We start from the raw sequence: 21,822 nt of genomic DNA, 5'->3' as shown, positions 1-21,822 counted from the left end.
CTGCGTTTCTTTTGGCTTTGCTTGTTGTCATATGGCTCAGCAGATAACATATTAATGGCCTGTAAGAGAACCCAGCAGGATGCATCCTGGGGAGAAAATGGACTGTGTCTGGATTTCTTGGAGGTCTTTCACCTCATGTTACTCAGATGTTGTGATTCTGATGGAACAAATACAGCTGTTTCTTTGCATGTACCACATCCACAAGGAAAGATCTTCCGTGGTCAATTGTCTTGCATCAAAAGTTGCTGGCGTTTCCTACAGGAATGCTAAGCTCTGTGTTTTAGTCTACTAAATGGCTGTCATTTAATGCTCCAACCAATCCTCCTAGTAATTACAATCAGCAGGGTTCCCATGTTGTGCATCAGTGATGGTTCATGAACTTGCTTCAGTAACTTCCCATGAGTCATCAGTGGAGTTGACACAGCTGAAGTAGACAAATCAGACTACAATTGCATAGTTTTGCTGGGGTTTTCTTAAGCCTGGTTTCCTAAAGAGAAGATTTCCACCATCACACTGTAAGTCAGACTCTACATCTGAATAGGTTGTTAAGTTTCAGCCAAATTTGACAAAGAGCTAGAAGTGTCAGCAATATCAAGATAAACAACTGAGAAAAGGAGAAATTAAATTCACACACCCCAATCAGGAACTAAAAGTTGCCCTGTAATCTCAAGTAATTCTCCAGGCCCCACAAACTACTCATAGGAAAAGTATTCCTGCTATAGGAGATGTTCTGATTTGATTTTGTGTGCTGCTACCTAGAGACTGGCCCAACCCTGAGCTAGGGAGCCAAAGGAAACAAGGCTTTGCAGCTTCTGTTGCTTTTGCAGATTGGCTTCTTGTTAAACGTTTTCCTAACTTCAACATCAGAGATGCGTGTCAGCTTTTGGGTGTTTTTTTTAAATATACAAAATATTTTTTTTGTTAAATATTATGCAACTGTCCTGGGAGGTATATTTCCAGTACTTTCTTTACTAATAATTCTTGACTACAGAAAGGAAAAGGAACCTGAGGGCAGAGGGCACAGCAAGCTTTCTTGCATTAGATAGGATGACAGCCTGAGAACATCTCTGGTGTTGAACAGTGGTTTGTATAAGAAGAAAATGCAAACATAGCAGATTCATATGATGTGGTGCGATATCTCCATGATCCTACAACTCCGCCTGGGACACTGATGTTTGGACAATACCGGCCTTCCGATGAATGCTGATAAACCAGTGAGTTTCTGCCAGACTTCAGGCCTGTTGTATGGTGGGGAACAGACAGGGGCTGTTTTTCAGCTCTATGGTTTTGGTAGACCCTCATGACCAATGGCACAGCCTATCACTGCTTGGAAAAGGTGTTGGGGCTGAACCCCACTTTCAGGTGTGAAGCTCTCCTCCAAGTCTGCACAAGCATTTGTTGCTAGGTGTAAAAGAAGGAAAGCAATGTATAGGAAGCAAGGATGCTATATAGGCTCTAGGTAGCATTGCCTAATATGAGGACAGTGGTTCTGATGATAAATATTTCATAGGTCATTCATGTCTGGAAAGGTGAGAAGCAATACATTAGACTCTTCATATTCCTTTCTCTATCTCCTTTTTTCAGCTGAGTTGTTTGTTGGAGTGCCTCATTCTCCTGATCCTTCCTGATGAGGGAGGAAATCACTAGTTTTGACACCTTCTAAATAGGAAGAGCCAAGGCAGAGAAAACTGTGTCTGTTGAAGCAAATTAGGAGAGAGAGAGGCACACAGAGCAATTCTCAAAATTCTCCCCAGATGTCCAGCTCCCCTTGGCACCAGGCATTAAAGAAATTCCTATAAGTTTTCTATCTGCATCTTTGCAAACCTAAATCCCTCTGAATGTTTGGCACTAAATCATCTACCCATGGTTACAGAAGGAATTTGAAGTATTACAGGGAACTGATCCTTCTTCAGCAACAAAAATGGTGTTTAATTGCTGCCCTTTCCATCTCGTGTGGTGCATTCTAGAGGGTTTGCCAGCTTGAATTGGGCACGTTTCAGCTGCCACATTCTTTGTTGAGGGAAACTCCCAAACTGCTTTGCATCAGGAATGTGTGTGTGTGTATATATATATAAAAAATATATATACGTAGTGTGTGTATGCATATGTACATATGCAAAATATATTTGCAGTATCAAGAAAATAAGAAATGAGAGACATTCTGAGATTCCCAATTCTTCTCCAGAGGAGAAGTATGCCTGTTGGTAGTGGCTCATGAAAACATCTGAAGTGCAAGTGGTAGGTTGCACTATGTTCCTCCTAAAAAGTAAAGATGGTAAATGAACACTAGTAAATTCTGAGTAACTATTCTTTTTTTTTTAACTTGTTTAATTTTTCCAGTAAACTCCCTCCCACCAGAAGCTCAGCTGGGACTGCTTACTTAAATTTATTTTGCTTAAAACAGGAACTGAGCCTTAAAACCATTATTAATAAACAGTTTATTTTTTACAGTGAGGCATCCAATGTAATTCATAAATTATTGTCCATTTAATTAAAGCCACTCACCTTTCCAGCTGTTTCCCTAATGAGCCTGATCCAAAGCCAATAAATTCAATGGGTGCTTTGCCAGTAATGTCATGGATTTCGGTGCAGGCACAAGCACATTCAGGGCCCCTTCCCTCGTCACCCCGGGTGTTACCGGATCCTGTTGGAGCTGATTTGCAGAGGCCCTGAGACATGCTTGAACTTCTGGGGACTTTGCCTCTTCCCCAGCAGGTTGTCCCAGGTGGAGGCTGCCATGCCTGGCCAACACAGTGGGCTCACCTCTCCTCTTTACTTTTTTCTTCTTTAATTCAAAAGCAGACCTGTGAGAAATTCAAGTAACTTAGCCACAGTTATCCTAGAAGAGCAAGTCTGACATTGATGTAGCCAGCAACTTGCTCAATGACCCTTCAAGCTAACCAATATACAAAATCATTTCCTATGAAATGGGATGTTTCAGGCAGGCGGTTGGAGAGAGGAGCCTGTCTGTGACTATAACCCATGGCAAAAAAAAATCATTTTCAGTCCTTTCTACAGCTGGCTCTTTGTGAACCTCCTGAGTTCAGGAGTAACCAAATGAGTTCATGGAAAACAATTCTACTGAGGGCTATGAAATACAAATACACCACCCTGACTCCAGAAATCACCCATGAAATTTGTTAGAGAGGCTTCAGGAGAAATGAGATGGGAAACAGAAGATAAAGGTAGCTGGAAATGTCTGGGTTGGTAAAATTAACCTCACTTTCAGAGTGACCTGCAAAAGAGGGGAAAGTGGGTTAACCTTTGTTTATAGTGATGTGCTGAAGATGTGTGTTTTTCTTCTCTGCATCTCACCTTTAATTGACTTCTATTGCCAGTCCTCATATGCTCCAGTGGCACCTGTGACATGATTCAAACAGGGGCAAGAGACAGTCTGTGATATCTGCAGATAGGAGAAACCAAGATATGTCAATAATTACAGGTAGCCCGGTATTATTCTGAAATAATACAGAATATGACCAGCTGACTCTCTCTCAGATCTGCTCTAACTTTGTCAGGAACCAGAAAGCTGCCTTGACTCCCGCAGTGTTTGTGTGTGCAGGGCAGACAGAAAAGTGATGAAATGCTCGTTCTGCAATGTTTTGTCAAGCATCTGAGCCATCTCAGCTGACCAAGTAGCTACACTTTAGTGACCGTATCATCTGCACAGTGACATCAGCACTGGTTTGCCATTAGATAATGCTTCTCAGAAAGGAAAATTTAATCTACTGGGTTACTTTTCCATGTAATTGGGGGAAAAAATACAAACAGGGAAGCTTTGCAAGTCCAGAGTTTGTTTTTTACTTATGACATCCTTTAAAAACAAAGGTTAACCACGTGGTCAGACAAGTCCTTGTAGGGCTAAGGTTCAAAACTGAAAATAACAGCCCAGTGGAAGGGTGCTAATAGCAGACATGATCGAGAGTTGTATTGCAAGTGGGATGCTATGATAAATCTGGACTGTTAGGAGAATCTGTGAGGGCTTGCTGTTGGCTATTTTGGATTATTTTCTCCCTTTCTGAATTTTTAATGTTACTTACTATGGCAATTGGTCCAGCTGAGTGGTTGTGTTTGTTTCTTTATTCTTTATGAACCCTATATAAGAAAACCTTTCTAGGTTGGAGAGAGCTGGAAGAGAAGGATGGAGACATCCTCGGCGGCTGTCCCCAGTCCCTCTGTCTTCTCTGCCACTTGATCTGGTTTGGGATTTTTCCCCTCGGCAGCCCTGTCCAGGGGCTGTTCCCGTGAGGCAGGATAAGCGACAAAAGCCTGAAGGACAGTGTTGGGAGCAGGGACTTGCTTTGCAGAACAAGCTCCTTCTGCAGCTCCACTGCAGCAAAGCCAGAGCTCGTGCCACTTGACTAAATCGGGTTCTGCGTTTATGAATTTAACTTCATTTTCTGCTACAAGCCTCCTGGTATGTAAGAAAGCAGATTCAAGCATGCCACTGTGTTCACCAAGGCAGCAAACTTGGGGGTGGGGGGGCAAATTCCCCTCCTTCTGCAGTTCGTGGTGTTCTAAACTATTTATAAATAGGTCTACTGTAGCCAGTGTTTGCATTTGGACGGCTTCACTGTTCTCATTTTCAAGGCTTCTCTCAGATCTGAAAGTAAAGGTCGGGTTGACTCCCCTCATTTGAAATAAAGAGGGGAAGAAAGTTAACCCCGTAGGCAGGTGGCTCTGCAGCAGGAATTCCCACAAACAAGTGCGAGTCCTCCCTCATGCACCGTGGGGGCAGAGCTCTGAGCCCGCTCTCCCTTTTGCTCCGTTTTCATTTCCCTCCCTCTTCATTAGCTGATGACAGTTCTAACTTCCTACCTCCTTTTCAAGAGATCCCCCTGCACATCATCTGGGATTCATGAAATGCAGAGATCTGGTAAGCAGCACAAATCACACGCTTCTGGCCCGTGCTTGCCAGAAGCCCTGGATAAATTTTCAGCTGAGTTTATACTTCACCTCCCTTCACTCTACAGAGGAATAATATATGGCTCCATTTGCTCCAGAAAAACTTGCACCAAAACCCAACAATCTATTTTGTGAAGGATTATTTTTTGCTGATTGAGAGGTGTTTGGAGATGACAGGCATCTGATCTCATCTTAAGCCTTAAATTGCAGTAAATCCTGTATTTATTTACTTTTTACTTCAACCAAATAGGACATTATCCTGCCTTTGAGTTAACGCTTTCAATGCTTGCCTTAGCTGAGTGCTGCATACCAAAGGCGTTATTATCTACCATCACTGGACAAGGAACAGCACAGAGCCACCAATTCACGTACAAAACAGCTACAGCACTAAATAGGATTACGTGGCTCACAAGACACAGAGAATCAGAACCAGCCTGTTAAGCAGCCTTTAAGTTGTACTACATATATGTAACAATCGCTTCGCTTCTGCACGAGGCAGTTGAAGGGCAGGTAAAACCCTGTGCAACAGCCTGAGATACTGCGTTGTGTGCATGGGCACAGGATGCCATGCCTCATCATCTTCCCGATGGTGTCATCCAAAGGCTTGGGAGTAAGTGGATATTTTCTTGAGGTCCCAACCTCTGTCTGAATGAAGAAAACATGGCTTTGAGTAAGAGTATGCAAAAATTCACTTCTGAAATGGAAAACGCTTTTTCTTAAATTTTATTTTGTCAAGAGCACCTTACCCTCCTGTAGCCACAGGACCTGCCTGGCAGCCTTCTTCAGAATAGATTATCTTTGACTCAAATAGTACATTTACTTTGGGGTGGGTTACTAATAAATAGAGGTTTCTAGGTGATCTGAATGTGGGGAACGCATGTGGTAGGTTGGTACATTATGAACTTAAACAAAGAAGACTTATAAGACTAAATATTGTTTTATTCCCTATTTAAGACTTTTAGATGAAATGTTTGTATAAAAGAAGGTGCATTATCCCAAGACAGTGGTTTTATTTCTGCTATTAGTAGCACAGTGTTACAAAGACCCAAAAAGTCTCTGTAAACTCTCTGCTCTGAGCTAGGAATTAAGGCCAAGATGAACTTGTCCCAATCACAGAACCAAGGCACTCAACCTTCAAAGAAGTGTCCTGGGCAATAAGGCTAGAGGTGGTTTGATCAATACGAGAGCTAGTTCATATGCATTTTTACAGATATATGGGGGGGGGGTTACCCAATGATAACATGTGCAGATGTCATTTCTTTTAGCACAGAAGCACTAAAAAAATTCATTGCCGCTGTTCTGCTCGGATGTGTTCAGCTGCTCCTTGTTCTGAACATCCCATGGGCTCTGAGGAATGGTTTTGGTGCAGGCAGTAGCTGTTATCCTGGCAAATAAGTGTTCACTCTCTAATTTTCTTCCCTTATTTGTTGTGGGAAAAATTGCATAGCATTCTTGTCACAGAATTCCTTTTCTAATTTTCCTGTGTTTTTCACTCACGATCTCTGCAATTATCTTTGGCACAGCAATTATTATTGTACCAGCTGTAATTCTTGCAATAGGCGATCCTAATGAAACATTGCTAGGTGTCTTGTGAAATGCCAGCACTGGTGAGTATGGACCCCACCAGAATTTTTATTATGGACTTTTGCTAATTTGTTTGGGTATGCATGTGAAGGCTTCGATGTGATTTACCTCCCAAGCAAAACAAACTGCCGAAATTATTTACCTCTGAACTGTGATCTTTTATCTAGAAAAGTGCAGTTTATGGCAGGTGTTAGGGATGAGTTTCTGTTCTGGTTTTCAATTGCTTGGTGTCTCAGTTGAATGGCACAGATTTTAATTTTATACATCACTGAAAAAAAACCCCAAACTTATAAAGCACTGTTAATGCTTTATAACAACTCTTTTAATTATTACTAAATAATTTATTTTAATATATTGTTATTTCAAAAACTAATTTTTTGTAGATCTATTTCAATTATAGAGACTAGACATATATATATATACTCATGGAGACCTTAAAAGTTGAATTTGCTTTTATATTTTTTCCATTTACATTGATTAAATATCATACACTAAATAATTCCCATACCCATTAACATATGATTTGCCCACTGGTAATTACTTTGTCATCCTTACTTCCTCAGGCTATTTTCAACTTTAAGCCACTGTTAATCCATGACCTTAGTGCTTTTGTCTCCAGGTCTGAATTATATAAGTATTATGGAATGAGGATTGAAATGAACTACTTTTGGCTTTATTGTACAATTACAGTCAGATGATTGGCTTTTCTATTTTCACTAACTAAAATAATAGAGTAAATTTAATTCCTTTATGAAAGGATCATAAGAATTTTTTTTTTCTTCAGTGTGGCAAGGCCAAATAAGAAATATTTCTAAGGGGAAAGTAAAAATGGAGGAAAACAGCAACTGTCTGCTTTTCTGGGTGTTCGGGATTGCTGCCAAGTGGACACAAAGAGGACTGAGGCAGGAATGTACCCCGCACTCTGCAGTAGCCACTGCAGTTGTAATTGAATAAAAGCTGCTGAGAGAAGGAAGAAGAAAAAAAAAAAGCCCTTTGGTCATAGAGCTGAAATGGAAAAGTTGGTGCCTTTAAAGGACCTTTTTGTAGTGTGTTTCCTCAAACTCTTTCTCCTTCCATGACGCTATCCAAAAAGCAGAACACCTGTTGAATGTCAGGTTTCCTTTTGGATGCCGGAGTGCAGCATCGTATAGCGTGGTCATGTCTCTAACGGGCTGGGCAGTTTGCTGTTGCTCCTGCTCCAGGCAAGCCGTCTGATTCTTGTTTGAAATGCTATCTCTAAGCTGCTTTTATTCAATTGTTTACTTTCATGAAAGGTTATAATCAAAAGGCCAGACTTTTGGAAGAGTTTGGCTCCCTCGTATGATACCGCTTTCCAAGCAGCATGTAAATAAGGGGTCACATTTTCCAAAGAGAGTACTGCCCCACCGTCAGTGCTGTGAGAAATCTGCTTTGCAGCTCCATGGCTGTATTTAGGGGGAAACATTGCTGACAGGCTGAGTCAGTGGCCCAAATTCTCCTCCCTTTATCCATATAACCACATGAAAGCTTGTGCCTCCTATCCACAGAGCGTGCATGAATAATTTCCTTGGCGTGGGACTGGAGCTAGCTAGCACAATAACTATGCTTTTGTAGGCTCCATATGTCCCTTGCCTCGGAGCTTTTCAAATGATACAAAACTCTGGTACTGTGACTAAAATGAGAAAAGTCTGGGCAATGACTTCAGAAGCAATTGGGAGTGACCTAAAGCTCGTGAAAGGACTCTTGGCTTCAATGGTGTTGACCCAAGTCCATGAGACTTAAGAGTTACATCCAAACCCTATGGAGATCCTGGAATGACCCCTGCAGTCTGCAGAGAGATTGGGTATTTAATCAGTGCAAGGGAGTCCTAATTTCCAAATGCTTCAGAAACACCGGACTCTTTAACTGTACTTCTCAAAATATGCTCAAAAAATGTGTGCACACACATTGCCCGTCCCTCTCCTCCTCTGTGCATTGAACGTTTTTGGTGTAGGAGAGTTCAGTAACGGAAGTGTAAACCTTCTGTTTACATCTATAAACAAGATAAGGTACAAATTGCTGCAATACAAACTTCCTCGCTCTGGCCCTCCACTGACCTCAGCTATAAACGACAAAGAGTCTCCTTTCTCCCAGTTGCAGGAGACTCCAGCCTCTAGGACAAAGTTACAACCAGCAAATGCGCTTGCAAAATCTTCTGTGTGAATTTTTCCAACTGCCATGCTATTCATACGCTGCCTGGGGGCTCGTGGCTGTGGCATGAGGGTCAGACACTGCTGTATCCATGCTTTTGCAGGGTACTCCAGACACCTCCAACTGCAGGGTGAGGCTGGTTGCATTTGCACGTATTTCCTGAAATCAAGAAATGAGCTACGTGCACTTTTGCCAAAGGGCTTGGATAGAGAAGTGCACGCTTGTACCACATTTCAAACTAACTGACAGCAGACATCCGTGTCACTGTATCACACGTTCATGTCTTCTCCTAGAAAGAATGAATTGGTCAAATGAATTGGTTGCAAAATATCTAAGATTCTGCCAAGTAAACACAAGAATGATTAGATTAAAAAGCTACTTGTGCATTGTCTTATTTTTGTAGATTTCAATGGAAAGAATGAAAAAGATTTGCCGATAAGACAAGAGCTGGTTTCTAGGCACGGGAACCCAACTCTGTGGTGACCTGGACAGATGACACGTGGCCTGAAGGAAGGACACGAGGAGAGGGCTGGGGCATGAGAAAAGTCTTAGGGAATGAGGCAGAAAAGCGAAAGGGACTTCTGTCCTTGACAGCTCTAATTATAGGTCCATGCACTGAAAGACCTCACAGCCATTGGCAATCCTAGTCCGGCTGCACATGAATGCCATAGAGACTATGGTGGGGGTTTTAAACCAGAATTTGTTAATCTGGGATTTCCACGGCCATGTCTGTTCTGGGTGCTCGGTGGAAGCTATCACGCTTGGTATCAATGTCAGACTGTAGGGCAGTGCAAGGTTGAGCTTTTCAACACCATTGACTGCATTTGCAAAAGGGCGAGTGTTACAATGATGCTTGTATCTCCCCAGGCAGGACGTGGGTCCCTCTCCTCCTGGAGCAGTTCAGCAGCAGGGTACAAGGACATCATCTCTGGCATGGGTGACCCAACAGCAGATCCCTGGACGACAGACTAGTGCTCAGGTACAGCACTGCTGCAAGTTTATGTTGTTCTTACCCCGTCACTATTGGCATGCCCTGGAGATGACGTGAAATGGCTCCTAACAGGGCAGCAGCCTTCTATGTTTAAGCAGTGCAAGCTCCTCTTTTGTTCCTTGTGCCGTGCAGCAGGTTGCAGGAGAGTGGCTTGGGGATAGCTGCAAGGGAGATGGGCTGTGGGGATGGTTCTTGGTCAGAGCTGTTATAAGGCTGTAAAAGCAGCAGAGAGATGGTGACTCTGGATCCCTCCTGGTGCTCTAGATACAAACATGTCAGATTTTGAAAACTTCTGACTCCTGGCCCAAAGACCTTTTTTCTTTTCTTCACCTTTTTATAGTGGTGTTCAAAAAAAATTCACACAGTCCATTAGAAACTGCTGCTCTCAACAAGGTGGTTTTATATCTACATAACTAGGGCTATAAAATCACATTCTCACTGTTCAGAGGAGTTAATCAATTCACAGAATCAAGCAGCATAAGCATGCCTTTGTTTTGATGAGCCCAGTACTGCACATCTGTTCAGGGTGGTGGGGTGGAGGTGGTGGTGGTAGGTCTTTTCGGCTCTTGGGGCGTTTGGTTGACCTGTGGGTGCTGGGAGATGCCAGCATAGCTCACAAGCTCATGATGGGTCTAGGGCAGTCGGCAATGGGCCAGCATCTCCCTGTCCTGGTGTTGCATGAACACAAATGTCCACCTTGTTGGTAGATAAAATGGCTCAGACTTGGATAATTCTGTTTTGAATATGGACTTTAAGTTACAAAGAGCTGTGGGCAGGAACCTGCTACGAAAACAGTATAACCTATACTGCTGCTATGGACATTGTCCCTCTCCCTGTAACAAATGCCATTCTTAGCTGGCCAGCCAGCATGGAGTAATGCATTAACTGAGCGTGATAAGGCAGGGGAACTGTGATACCAGCTCCATTTTCAGTCCTGTGTTTGTTCTGCAGTTAGTACAAAGGGGTCTTGGTCCCTCAGTGGGCCCTGTCATGTCAAAACAATGTCAGTTAAGTCAACAAATCCATTCATGTTACAGTCACTTCCAAGTCATGCTTCCTCCCTTTAAAAATTCTGGATGGAAATGTTAGGGATATTTAAGAATTAAGCTGATAAAACATGGGGAGAAAAATGTGGGAACAGGTGGCTCACAAACGTGAGCCTGATTCCCATCACCAACATTCAGTAGTGTTATTTATCTTCTAGTGTATATAGAAGGTACAGGGGCCTGAAAAATACGATATTTCTATCCCAGTATACTTGTAGGATAGGAAATTACCTCCTTAGCAGAGCTGCCACACCTGCAGGCATACAAGACATGCTGTCCACTGCACATGCACCTGCAGGCAACGAGGCGCTCCAGTGGGGTTGTGGTTATCAGGAAGGTTCAAATGACCCAAATCCTCTAACTATGTCTGTATAACACTTCTGGCTTGGAAAAAATGTCATGCCCTCAAGCTGGGTATAAGGGAGCTCTATTCCTGGTGTTACCAAATTCAGCCCCTGCTATTGTAGGTAACCGTGGTATAATCTGTATAACAACCCAGTCACACTTTGTTTTAGAAGTTGGGTGTCTGAAAGCAATATTTATATTACTGGCAGGTTGCTAGCTAATACTTTCAGCTATCCTGCTTATCCCTCCTGGCATCCTTATGGAGAGCAATCCTATCCCATCCTTCCTTGCAACCAGAAGACAAAGTAAGGCTTGTTTTAAACATCTTGGGAATGTCGAGGACTGATCCATGGTTTTGTGTGCCTATAGTTGACAAAATTAGCTGCTTGCTTCATTGACCGAAAACAGATAAAAAGAAATACCTGCTTGTGCAATGAATGATTCATCAGTGAAAGTAAGTGCTGCAGGATAGTATTTGGGATGAAAACTGCTTAATGTTAGTCTCCATGAGTCAATCTGCTGCCTATAAAGAAGGGATTCCTGCTAGCTGTCCTCTCTTCAGGAAAAAAATGAAGACAGAAAAAATCCTCCTCTTAACACTGCTTGCATTTAGAAACTGCCTACATTTTGAGCAATTAAAACTGATGATCCTGACAAACATTCTTCGCCTCCAAAGAAATGGTCTATTGTAAACGTAAACTCTCAAGATCCTTCCAGGCATACCAGCACAACTGTCTCCTAAAAATTCTTCCCAAGCCATCTGGTACCTTATCTTTGTAGCCAAGCCATACAATAACTTTAAAAGAAGATTGTTGCTAGCAGGCTTGAGTCTCGGGACTCCAGATTCCCTTGGAAGTCTCGCAGCTAGCTCTGAGCCCGTCAGCCAGGCAGCTCTGGCTGTGTGAATACCCCACTTCTTTCTATCATGACCGGAAAAGTCCAGCTGTGGTTCTTTGGGGAGAAACCACCTTCCTCGTGTGGTTTGCGAAGGGAGTGAAGGAGTTACAGGGAGAAGCTGGAGACACTGTGTACTTCCAAACAGGGATTTACACTCCATTAATTCTCTCTACGGCGGCCCAGCCTGAGTGGCATGACATGAATGTGGTTACAAAGCTGCAGCCAATTTCCATTATAGCTTTCCCTGCACCTGCAAGGGGGAACGTATGGATTCCAGGTTTGCTCCTACGCTGCCTTTGCCATCAAAAAATGGTATCTGGTGAGCGAGGAGGCAGGAAGGCACGGAGCAGAGATGGCTGATGGAAACAGCTGGGAAGGAGAGGACAACTCTTTCAGCTTTGCAGGTCATTCAGAGTTTGCTCTCCCTCCTTTGCATCCCACTGCTTCTGAGCCTGCTCCTTAACGTCTCGCCTAAACTCCATTGTTTAAGAAACACTGAATTCTTACTGTTAAGTGCCCTACTTTGCAAAAGCAGAGCTTGACAATGAAGTCAAGAAACGAAGGCAAGGCTGCAGGCACCTGACAGCAAAGCAACGATCCAGGCACAAACCGATGTGAGGGATCCTGTGTTAGCTGTGCCCAGCCACTCAGGCGAGGTGATAGCCATCGTGAGAAACAGGCAGGTTGTTGCAGAGTGTACGGCAGAAAATAGAACTTGCTCACCGCTCGCTTATCCAGGGCAAACACAACATAGTTGGGGAGAGACCAAATCCCTTTTTAGATTTTTGTCACATGTTTATATGCTGACTCTCTACCGCCTTAAGCATCCCTAGTCTGTTCCTTATCAACGCTGGTTTCAGAGGAAACTGGGTGCAAGCATATAGGAGCACGTGTAGGAGGAGAGCTTCTTCCTCAGCACATCCTGCACTCAGCAAGTTGGAGACTTGCTGGAAGTTGCATCTGCAGCATCACATTTAAGCAGCGTCTCTCATTCCTTTAGCATTGGGGGAGCAATTCCACATTGCTGCTGTGGTCTGGTGCACCTTCTGGCTGTAGTAATGATATGATGGTAGCAGTTGCACCAAGTGATGGAGCTACCATTAGATTATCTTCTTGCTCCCTGTGCCAATCTGTGCCGGCAACCCTCAGCTACCTGGGCAGCATGTTAATATGCTCTGGTTTTTGGTGCTGCACCTTAGGGAGCAGAGCTGTTTTTCAAAATTAGAGAGAAATGTTTCTTTCAGGCTGTTGCATCTTGGTAATGAAATACTGGGTGGTATACATGCTTGTCAGGTGGCTATTAATGAGCATGATGTGATGCTGTAAAAAATAGCTCCTGGAAATGACAGAGGCCCCAATTCTGCACTTCTCCAAGTCAGTGGAAGTTTTGTTGATTAATTTTGACAGGAGATGGATTAGGCCTAAAACATTCCCATCTTTTTAGCTGTTGACAATTTTTTTAATGGTTTTATAACTGGTGTAGACTTCCTACCACTATACAAATACAACATCTCAAAGACTTCCCCCAGGGACACATCTTTGCTTTTAGCTGGCTACCTTGTGACACCCCTAGGGAAATCAAACAGTTTAGGGAAAAAGAACTTGGTATCTGTAAAGCTGCTTAGCTTTTTTCCTGCTCTAATGGATATTTGTATTTTATTATCTCTAGAGACAATCTACTATTTGGGGAAAGAATGAAAACAACCCTCCTAAAATAGAATTTTACAGTTTAATGATCCCTGCACTGAAATATTACATTGTACACTTACACTGCATGCAAGCTTGAGTGGGAGGGTAGAACTGATCACAAGGGCACAGCTCCATGACTCTGTGTCCTCTGCCAAATCAACCGTCTTAGTCTCCTCTTCACAAGGTGATACCTCGCAGAGCTGTTATGATAATTAGTTTGTATGAATAAAAGTACATGGCTCGAGGGGTAAGACTTTCTGTACCTGCAGAACTTCCAACATTCCCAGGTTGCCTTTTGGTGTGGGATTACAGAACATCTGCTTTGTTTATTCCTCCTAGTATTACTGTTAACGTTTTGGCAAAGGCACCTGGAACACAGCATAGATGCACATGTACATAATATCAAAATTCAAAAGGAGTGTATTCGGGTCCTGTTTGATTTATAGCACGTCAAACACAAAAGATAAACCAGTATAATGTTTAGCTTGATGGCTTAATTTGCACAAAAATGGGAAGATCCAGAATTAAGGGTTTCTCAGCTACTTTAGGACCTGCCCCAGATTGCTACCTGTAGTAAAAAGGGTAGCATGGGATCTATAAATGCTTGTCAGGCCAAAGGAACTGCCAGGTTCCAGTGAGACCGAGAAGTTGGGTTACTCTGCGCATGCATTTTCCCCAGCGCAGATAAGAGGTGTAAGCAAAAGGAGTGGTGTGCGAATGGTCTGAGGCAATGCTGGGAGCAGGGGAGGGGTCAGCTGGAACCAGCAGTTTTAAGTGGAAAGCCTCAAGGGATCATTATGTCTATCCGTGCTGACCTGAAGCCGAAAATCCCACACATTTGCAGCGTCTACGTGGGCTTTGCTGTTCCTCCCACCCGGTCCCTGGTTCCTACTCATGTATCTGTTTTCCAGGGTCAAAGTTGTTTCTAAGGCAAACTGAGAGCCAGTTTCCTTGCATGTGAACAGAGCAATATGAGAGACTTGTTTGCTTTTCCTCTTTCACCTTCTGTTCCCAAATGGTGGTTCCCTGCCCGGGCAAGGAGCCGGGATGATGTCTGCAAGGACAGGGTTATACTTACATTTCCACTGCACCCAGCTTGCTCCTCTGTGCAGAGGAATGGCTCCCACAGGGTACAGCTCCTGCCACAACGCCCTGGGTGGGAAGGCATTTGAGTTGCACAGCTTGACCCAGGACTAAGCCGAAGGACATTTGAGTCTTACTTGCTTGGGTGACCTTGGATTAGTCACTTCAACGTGCACATCTCTGTATTCAGAGGACCAGGATGGGACAGAGAGTTTAATTCTGCTCTGCAGCATCCTGGCACATCGTTTCATGTCTCCCTCTGCCACCGGCCCTAAACAGGGACCAGGATACGGGCCCGCAGAGGGCAAGCTGTGACAGCAGCATCAGGAGTGCTGTGCTGGTATCGCTGTGAATGGCGGGTACCACGTCCCGGCCTCTGTGGGTTGGAGGAGCAAATAACCAAGCGATTTGGACCTCAATGGCAGCAGCACGCTATGCGGTGCATGGCTTGGGGTAAGAACAGAGAGCCCCACAAAGGAAGGAGGAGCTTAAATGGCTACTGTAGGTGAGTTAAACTGTATGTTTAAATCCTTTTAACCAGGATCAAAAAGAGTTGGCTTGGCACAGATAGCAAGTTTGAAAATTAAGTATACACCAAGAGCCTGCAAGTATCAGCCCCTCCAAACAAATGTAAAAGGCTTAAAACAACTTAAAAATCCAGCCTTGACACAATTGCTGAAAATGTTCCTTTAAAGAGAAGCTTTTATGTGAGCAGAACAGCTGCCTAAACTGAAAGGCAGCAGAGAGCAGCATCCCCGTTACCAGCACTGGCAGATGAGTGAGAGGCTGAAATGCAGCCAGCAAGCAGCCGGCTGTTTGAGGGGAATGAAATCTTTCACTTTCTGACCACACAGATTAGACACGAGGAGAAAATGTTTGCCGTCTTAGGTTATCTTGTGGCATTGAAGAGCAACCATCAAAGGGAAACAGTCTGCCTTCTGGGATAATTGTTGGGCAAGCGAGTGGATGCAGTAGATAAAGGAAGATGACGCTGACCTGGAGAGGCCGAGCGGCAAAGAACAAAGATTAGTGACTGGGGATTGCCTTCACCTATGGGGAAAAGGAAATGGTAATGAGAGTGAAAAGCAGCGCAAAAACCGCAGGAAATGTGGGTTCCTTGAGTGTATTCTCACAGCAGCGTGCACTGCCTTAAATTTCCTACTGAAGTTTTGCTGTTGTGATCGAGTTCTCATTTTGTAGTTTATAGAAGAGGCATTTGCAGCTCAACTTTTGCAGTATTTACGTAGGCAAAATTCCCAGTTTTAAGGGGATTTTTCCATGGGTAAGTATGGGCTCTTAGGGGTTACTTTTGACTGGGTGAGAACTTGGAGTCTGCACAATCACCATACCGTAAGTATTAATAGATCCTTCCTAATAGGAAAGTTATTTGAATTAAAGATTGTAGCTTAGTTTCTCTAAACTCCACATAATCTATTTACTTACACTAGAGCTTTACTTCTGCACTTCCTCATCTCCAGCTGTAAAGATTCAAAATGCCACACAACTTACAACTTTGCTGTGTATCAATGGAAATGGCATTGTAGGTAGGTAATGGTATGCTCCTAGAATGTATTTAGTGCCAGGATTTGGTCCCGGGAGTGCTTCAGTCCACTCCCAACTCTGCCCCATAACTGAGACCTAATTAGTCCCTCCATGGGTCAGCTCCCCTCTTCTGAAAGATGGAGGGGTTTTGTTTCTTGCCTACCCTGATGTATGTCTGTGCCAAGGCTTCAGCTCAGTGAGCAAGCCCATGAGGATGTTTCTCTACAAGACAACCTCACTCCCGCTCCGTGCCAAAAAGAGGATCCAACCCACCCAAGTCACGGGTACATGCTGCCACTTCTCACCCCGTGCTGGCTCCTGAGCATCTTTGAACCCCACCTCAGAGCCAAATTAATTGGTTACCTTGTATAAAACTAAGCAAAAAAAGCAAAGCTTTGATAGGTTTCCCCATGTCAGCGAGCCGAACAGGAGGAAGGCAGCTCCCGCCAGCACTGGACCCGGCACAAGGGGATGCTGAGGCTGGGAGCAGTGGGATGCGGGGCTCTTGTGAAATGGGGACACCAGCTGCCCTGGGGCACTCTGCAACCCAGATAAAACAGCAGACCTGTTTCCCAACACCATCCTGATCTGAGGACAAGGAGATGAGCGAAGGCTGCACTCCTCTCCCCCAGGACACCGGCAGGACTAGCTCCACGTAAGCCTCCTCCCCTCTGACTCAGCTCTAATGCTATGCTCAGCTTTTCACTCTCTCCTTCCTCAGGCAACTCGGTTCACTTTTCCTCACTCCCCCTTTGCTGACCAGCAGCTTGATATCGCTCAACACGCCCAACTGGCAGTGCCGGCTCGCCCCAGCACTCCCGGAATACGTGTCTGCACCCACCTGAATGCGGGATACGGCCTCGCCCTCCCCTGCCACGACGTCTGGGGCTGTATCCCAAGCTCAAGCACCCTGTACCGCTCTGCCCGTGAAGTCTGAAAGTTTTGGGGCACATGGAAGTGGTGGGAAGGTGCTGGAAGACTGTCAGGGGTTCAGTAACGTACAGGGTGCTCCTGCTAGCCCAGTGGAGCAGCACTGTAGCTCAGGGAGCAGATACTACTCCTTCTAGTGAGTAGGACGTTTATTTGATGAGGAGACTGAGAAACCCTTTGGAAAAGAATTGGAGTGAGAAAACATGCCTGGAGGGAAGCCTGGGCTGAGATTCTCCTTTTTGTTCATCCAGCAGCCCAAGAACCTTGTTGGCTTTTCCAACTCAATCAGGACACAATTCAGTGCGGGACGGGTGGGGGTGCCACGCTCTTTCATGCTGAGCCAGGAAAGGCCATGCAAGCCAGGGGTTTGCATGACAGCCCCAGCAGGATTTGCAGATTGAAGCTGTTCTAGAATAGTTTGGTCTTGCTCTTCTTCTGAGGATTTCCTTCTTAATGTATGTGCATGAGCAAGCAATTACCTGAGAGGATAGGAAGATGTTACCATGCGGGCCCTTTGCAGCATTAAAAGCAAATCTGGTCCAGGTTTGCTTATGAACAGGTGAGTGCATGGACATACAACGTTTGGTTGTTGGGAAGAGCTGCTCCTGGCAGTAGATGATACCTACCAGAATGGGCACATCACTGCTCCTACACACCCATAGCGGAAGCAGGAAGACACCTCTGCTCCCCAGAACTGGGGGACCATCAGGCAGCCGTGGCTGTGCTCATGCCAGCCCTAAGGCTGGACACAGTGAGAAGACAACAGGCTGTTGTCGGAGTTGACTGCACGCGAAGCAACTGAAGTCTGGAAGCATCCCAGCTTTACAAAGCCCCCGAAGCCAGTGTGGGTGAGTTATCTTATTGTAATCATCTGAGACTTAAATTAAACATGGTTTATAAGCATGGGCACAATGCCACGCTGAGAGGTTATGTACCATTATGCCTCGCCCTAAAGGTGTGCTGGCTTGGGTCTCCATCAGTGTGGAGATTCCTGCACCATGTTTTGCTGCGCCTAGCAGCCCTGCCAGCCAGTTGGACGCACGGCTTTGCAGGTGATGCTTTGCTTACTTTAACTTTCACCTTCATTGTATGAAATTAATTTATTTATTGCTAATGGTTGAGGTTTGTAAGGCTTCACCAGTTAGTTTAGAAGAGCCAGGAGGTGCTATTTTGCCCAGAAGTGGATTCTAAATTGATTTTTAAAAGCCTTCCCTCTCTGCAGCAAATGCTGATATTTCTGTTCTTTGTCCCAAACTTGAGTGAAGAAAGTACAGAACTTTGAAATTTTCTATGGAAATGCAAATCCAATCTTCCAACTATCTATTTTCTTTTGCCTTGCCTACAGGCTTTACCTTTCATTGCATCTTTCCCCATTTTGGAAAAAAAAAAAAAAAAAAAAAACAAACCCCAAAACAAACACCCCACAAAAACAAAACACCTAAAACAAAACCAGGGCTTTGGGCTTTGGTTTGAGGAAGGGTAGAAGACAATGCTTAATTACATTTTGCTCTAAAGGATGTCTTAAACTTTTATAGAAAACTTTTAATTGTAAACCAAAAATAAACTCAGATAAGGAAATAATCTTTCTTTTACCTCAGGGTGCCTGAAAATTGCAAAACATAAAAATAACCCTAAACAAAAGTTGCTTTAAGCACCTCATAGCTGAGAAATGCAGAAGCAAACTGCTATAAAAAGTGTCACACAGGGGATTCTTCGATTGTTGGTACGCTTCTTCGAGCCGTCTTTAAAAAAGAAGAAGGAAAACCATCAATTATGTAAGAAAACTCGGCTCTCCTCCCGGTGAGTGACAAAGCGGGTTCCCCCTGGGACCTGGCAGATCAGGCAGCAGCCGGTGCCTCTCTGCCCGGGCCACTTTGCGTTTTTAAAACCACTTGCAAGGAGCCAGCGGGGAGCGGTCTGCGGCCGCCCGGGCCGGGGGTGCGGGGCCGCGGCTGGGGCTCCCCCCGCCCGCCCCGTCCAGCCGCAGCAAGGGCTTTTCTTGGCGAAAACCTGCGATTCCGGCGTTCCTCGGGAATGAAAGAAAGTGACATGTTGGGAAGAGGGGGGGTGGAGAGGAGGAAGGGCTGTCCCTGGGCCTGCAGGGCGGGATCTTTTCTCCTGCTTGATCTATGGAGCCCGCCCCCTTAAATTGGCTCCCGGGAGCGCCCCGTCCACCAGCCCGACGGGGGGAGAGGCGGAAAGCGAGGGAGAGCAGGCAGGCGGGCGGGCGGCCGGCTCCCCTGTCCCGGCCCGTCGGTCCCGGCCCGTCCGCCCCCGCGCACCATGCGCGGCCCCCGGCGCCCCGCGCCCCGCCGGCCCGCCCGCCCCTAACGCCGCCCGGCTCCAGCGCCTTTCCCCGGCAGCGCACCGGGGGGCGGGGAGGGGGGGAGAAAGGGGGCGGAAAAAAAAAACCCCAAACCCAAAAAACCCGCACCAAAAAAAGCCAACAAAAAAAAAAGGGGGGGGGGGGGGGAGAAAGGGAGGAAAAAGAAGAAGGAAAAGAAGAGCCCGAGGAAAGCGGGGGAAGGCTGCTCTCCTCCGAGGACAGCGCGCAGCACCATGCAGCTGGCGCCGCTGGCGCTGGCACTCACCACGCTCTTCATCGACGGCTTGAGGATAGGAGCGAGGAGGCAGAAGCTGCACCCCAGGCAAGGTAAGGGGGTGCTCGGGGAGGGGGAGAGGGAGCCGCGGGGGTGCTGGGCTGCCGCCCCCCGGGGGTGGGGGGCTCGGCCTCCCCGCTCAGGGACATGTGCTTCTCTTGCCTTGCAGCCAAGCTGCTGGAGAAGCTCAACGAGTACGAGATCGTGACTCCTACCCGGGTGAATGAGTTTGGCGAGCCCTTCCCCACCGATGTCCACTTCAGGCGGCGGCGGCGGAGCACCAGCGCTGCCCCCGACGCCTGGACGGCAGCAGCCGCCGCCTCCCCCAAGGCGCACTACAGGCTCTCCGCCTTCGGGCAGCAGTTCCTCTTCAACCTGACGGCCAGCTCGGCCTTCATCGCCCCGCTCTTCACCGTCAGCCTCCTGGGAGAGCCCGCCGCCGATCAGCGGCGCCTCTACGCCGAAGCGGCGGACGCCGACGTGAAGCATTGCTTCTACCGGGGGCACGTCAACGCCCGCCCGCGGCACACCGCCGTCATCAGCCTCTGCTCCGGGATGGTGAGACCCGCGTCCCGCTCCCGGCTACGGCCCCGGCCCCGCCGGGCGCCCAGCGGCGGCGAGCCGGGGCGGAAGCCCGGAGGAGGAGCAGGGCGAGGGAGGGTGGGCAGAGAGGGATGGGGCCGGCCCCTTCCCCCCGCCCCCCGGCTGCGGGATGGGGCTGGCGGCTCCGGCGCGTCCTGGTCGGGGATTTCTCCCACCCCGCTTTTATTATTCCGTCGGGTTCCGGCACCGGGGTGAACCCCTCCTGCTCAGCTGGTTTTGGGGGAAAAACTGCCACCCAGCGGCACCCCGGGGGGGGGGAGGTCAGCGGGCGCAGACCCGGGGCACCGGCACCCTCCTGCCCCCGGGGTGCCGACGAGGGCTGCAAAGGGATGACTGGGGGCTCCCCAGCAGCCCTGACCACAGAGCCGCCCCTGCGCCCCGGGACGGGGGCATGGCCCGAGGAGAGATGAAGGCAGGCTTCCTGGCAGCCCCTCCTGCCATCCTGGCGCCCTTCTGTGCGGGGCGGATATTGGCAAAGGGATGAGCAGAGGCTCCCAGCAGGGCTGACTCTTCCAGCTGCCCCGGTGCCTTCCTGCACCCCGGGGTGCCTGTCCCTGGGGCTCCCCTGGGAGGTCTCTGCTGGCCTCTGTCTGGTCCAGGAGTTCTCCTGGGCTGAGTGTGTTCACCCAGGCTAGTGCACGTGTGGGTGGCTGGGCAGGCCAGTTACTCCTCCGGTTACTGGTCAGGTTTCCTTGTCTAGGATGGCTGCAGGATGCTTTTTGTCTTGCATATCTTTTATTTGCCTGCCAAATCCCCAGCTGATAGTCACGTGCAGCTAGAAGTGTCAGTGTCTTCTCATAAGCAGGGATTTCACTGTTTGGACACCTCCCCCTGGTCCTTACATGTGAATTTAAAGCTTGTCTCAGGGAGAGCTGCTATATGAAAACCAGCACAACATGATGGGGTTGCACTGAGGCCTCCAGCGCACTGCAGCACCATCTTCCCCTGGGCAGGGGTGGCTTGGTAAATGTCACTGGTGTAGGGATGGGGTCTGGCAGACATGCCCCTCGTGCTCCCTGCATACAGATTAGTGATTTGCTTTCTATGAGTTCCGGTGGGATGGCTGCAGGGAGCAGTGCAGCCTGGTGTGGGTGTGATGGGAGCTGGAGCTCCAGCCTGTGACCCCCCCTTCGCAGGGGTTGCTGCAGAACCAGGCAGTCACGCACCTCCCTTGTTAACCACTCATTTTGTTGGGTAGTCCTGCTCCATGGTTTGTCATCACCCGAAGCTGACTGCCTGTTCCTCTCTGGTCCCTCTCAGCTAGGCACATTCAAGACTGACGATGGTGACTATTTCGTAGAGCCGTTGCTATCGCTTGAAGAACAGGAGTACGAAGAAGAGCACAATAAACCACATCTAGTCTACCGACACCGGACGCCTCCAACCAACTCTTCAGGGGACAGGCAGACTTGCGATACTCCAGGTACTCGTTTTGTTA

General features: G+C 46.9%; 1 protein-coding gene and 1 long non-coding RNA gene across 9 annotated transcripts in view; one reads left to right on the top strand and one right to left on the bottom strand.

Moving 5' to 3' along the window:
- Positions 1-4,944: 4,944 nt before the first annotated feature.
- LOC142603180 (uncharacterized) lies at positions 4,945-20,123 on the bottom strand. Its single transcript, XR_012837046.1, has 3 exons — positions 19,997-20,123; positions 13,707-13,826; positions 4,945-9,862 (listed from the first exon to the last, which is right to left on the bottom strand). It is a non-coding gene; the product is annotated as an uncharacterized LOC142603180 (long non-coding RNA).
- Positions 19,635-21,822, top strand: part of ADAMTS9 (ADAM metallopeptidase with thrombospondin type 1 motif 9) — an 85,910-nt gene continuing 83,722 nt past the window's right edge. For all 8 annotated transcript variants that reach the window (XR_012837045.1, XM_075762339.1, XM_075762343.1 and 5 more), the window contains exons 1-3: positions 19,635-19,834; positions 19,951-20,339; positions 21,645-21,807. Coding sequence is in view for 7 of the 8 variants with exons in the window: in XM_075762339.1 (XP_075618454.1) it covers positions 19,741-19,834; positions 19,951-20,339; positions 21,645-21,807 (646 nt within the window). In the remaining variant the exon portion in view is untranslated. The remainder of the gene's footprint in view (positions 19,835-19,950; positions 20,340-21,644; positions 21,808-21,822) is intronic.

The sequence above is a fragment of the Balearica regulorum genome, chromosome 10 (assembly GCF_011004875.1).
Source record: "Balearica regulorum gibbericeps isolate bBalReg1 chromosome 10, bBalReg1.pri, whole genome shotgun sequence".
Taxonomy (NCBI): domain Eukaryota; kingdom Metazoa; phylum Chordata; class Aves; order Gruiformes; family Gruidae; genus Balearica; species Balearica regulorum.
This window is presented reverse-complemented; position numbering and strand designations above follow the sequence as displayed.